Source organism: Cebus imitator, unplaced genomic scaffold (assembly GCF_001604975.1).
Source record: "Cebus imitator isolate Cc_AM_T3 unplaced genomic scaffold, Cebus_imitator-1.0 Scaffold58, whole genome shotgun sequence".
Taxonomy (NCBI): Eukaryota; Metazoa; Chordata; class Mammalia; order Primates; family Cebidae; genus Cebus; species Cebus imitator.
In genome coordinates this window covers 800,018-801,778 of record NW_016107373.1, presented here as the reverse complement: position 1 = coordinate 801,778, position 1,761 = coordinate 800,018, and the positions used below count along the sequence as shown (strand labels likewise).

At 48.4% G+C, this 1,761-nt stretch overlaps 1 protein-coding gene across 2 annotated transcripts in view; it reads left to right on the top strand.

The window, feature by feature from the left end:
* Window positions 1-44: 44 nt before the first annotated feature.
* The window catches only part of CUNH11orf49 (chromosome unknown C11orf49 homolog), a 222,694-nt gene continuing 220,977 nt past the window's right edge, over window positions 45-1,761 (top strand). For both annotated transcript variants that reach the window (XM_017529275.1, XM_017529273.1), the window contains exon 1: window positions 45-232. In XM_017529275.1, coding sequence (XP_017384764.1) covers window positions 187-232 — 46 coding nt within the window. In that variant the 5' untranslated portion in view covers window positions 45-186. The remainder of the gene's footprint in view (window positions 233-1,761) is intronic.

The following is a 1,761-nucleotide window of genomic DNA, read 5'->3' as shown; positions in this document are numbered from 1 at the left end:
CGTGAAGCGACTGCCCCCGGAACTTGAGTGGCCAGCTCCACTTTGCGACACGGAGACTGTTTGTGTGACACCTCCTCCGGGTCCCGCCCCCCTCCCGCCGCGTGGGTGCCATGGTAACGGAGAGAGACTGCAACCCGGGTTCCGGAAGCCGGAGAGCTGGAGCTTTGAAGCTACCCGGGTCAAAGGATGCTGAGTCCGGAGCGCCTAGCCCTGCCGGACTACGAGTATCTGGGTAGGTGCCCCTTTCAACTTTGGTGAAAAAAAAGACGTGCAGACGAATTAGGCCGGGGTCTGGGAGGAGGCGGGGGCGGGGGCGGGGTCTGAGTGGGATCGGGTCCTGGTGGAATGGGGAGGGGCGGAGAGGCGGGGGTTCCAGGGCCTGAGCCCGTAAGGCCGAATGGGGAGGAAAAAAGCACCTGGGGAGTAAAGAATGTTTGCAGTGTAGGGGCTGGAACTCAGGCAATGCGGATTGTGTTCAACGTGGGTCAGGTTGGAGTTAAGGATTTGGGGCTCTGTTGGGGTATTATTGATATGCTGGTAGTGGAGTAAGAATAACCTTGGAAATTCAAGTGCCAAATCAGTCATTTCGTCAATAACTGTCTTACCGTTACAGTGGCAGCGAACATTTCCAGCTTTTCTTTTTCATTAGGCACTGTGCTAAGCATTTTACATGCATTATTCTTTATTCGAATTTCTCAACAGCCCTAGGAGAAATTACTGTGTTTTCTTCCAGTTTTGCAGGTGGGGAAACTGGGGCTGAAGAGGTAACTTGGCATAAGTTAGGCCACACAGCTAGAAAATGGTAGCACTAGGATCAGAACCGGATTTCCCCACTCCAGAACTTGAGATCTTGATTTAGCTCTTGAGCTAAGACTGTATAGGTAGTACTTTGTTGAGCATCTTTAGTGTATAAGGCATTTAATGAACGAAAAAGGCACATGCCCACATAGATATGCACACACACATATATGTACACAATACACATTTTAAATAATTCAAAGACTTTTTTTTTTTGAGAAGTTTTAAGTTTACAGAAAATTGACTAGATAGTACAGTGAGGCGGGGCGCGGTGGCTCACGCCTGTAATCCAAGCACTCTGGAGGATCAGCTGAGGTCGGGAGTTCAAGACCATCCTGACCAACATGGTGAAACCCCGTCTTTTTAAAAAAATAAAATAAAAAAGATAGTACAGTGAGTTCCCATACACCTTGGGTCTCCCTCATTCACAGTTTACCCTATTATTATTATTATTTGAAACGGAGCCAAATTCTGTCACCAGGCAGGAGTGCAGTGGCGCGATCTCGGCTCACTGAAACTTCTGCCTCAAGCAATCCTCCTGCCTTAGTCTCCCGAGTAGCTGGGACTGCAGGTAAGCGCCACCACGCCCAGCTAATTTTTTGTATTTTTAGTAGAGACAGGGTTTCACCATGTTGGCCAGGATGGTCTCAATCTCTTGACCTCGTGATCCACCCGCCTCGGCCTCCCAAAAGTGCTGTGATTACAGGTGTGAGCCAGTACGCCTGGCCAGATTCCCTTATTATTTACATCTTGCATTACTGCAGTATATTTGTTATACTGGATAAAGTAATATAGATATTAACTAAAGTCCATAGTTTACATTACAGTTAATTCTTTTTTTTTTTTTGAGACGGAGTTTCACTGTTGTTACCCAGGCTGGAGTGCAATGGCGCGATCTCGGCTCACCGCAACCTCTGCCTCCCGGGTTCAGGCAATTCTCCTGCCCCAGCTTCCTGAGTCGCT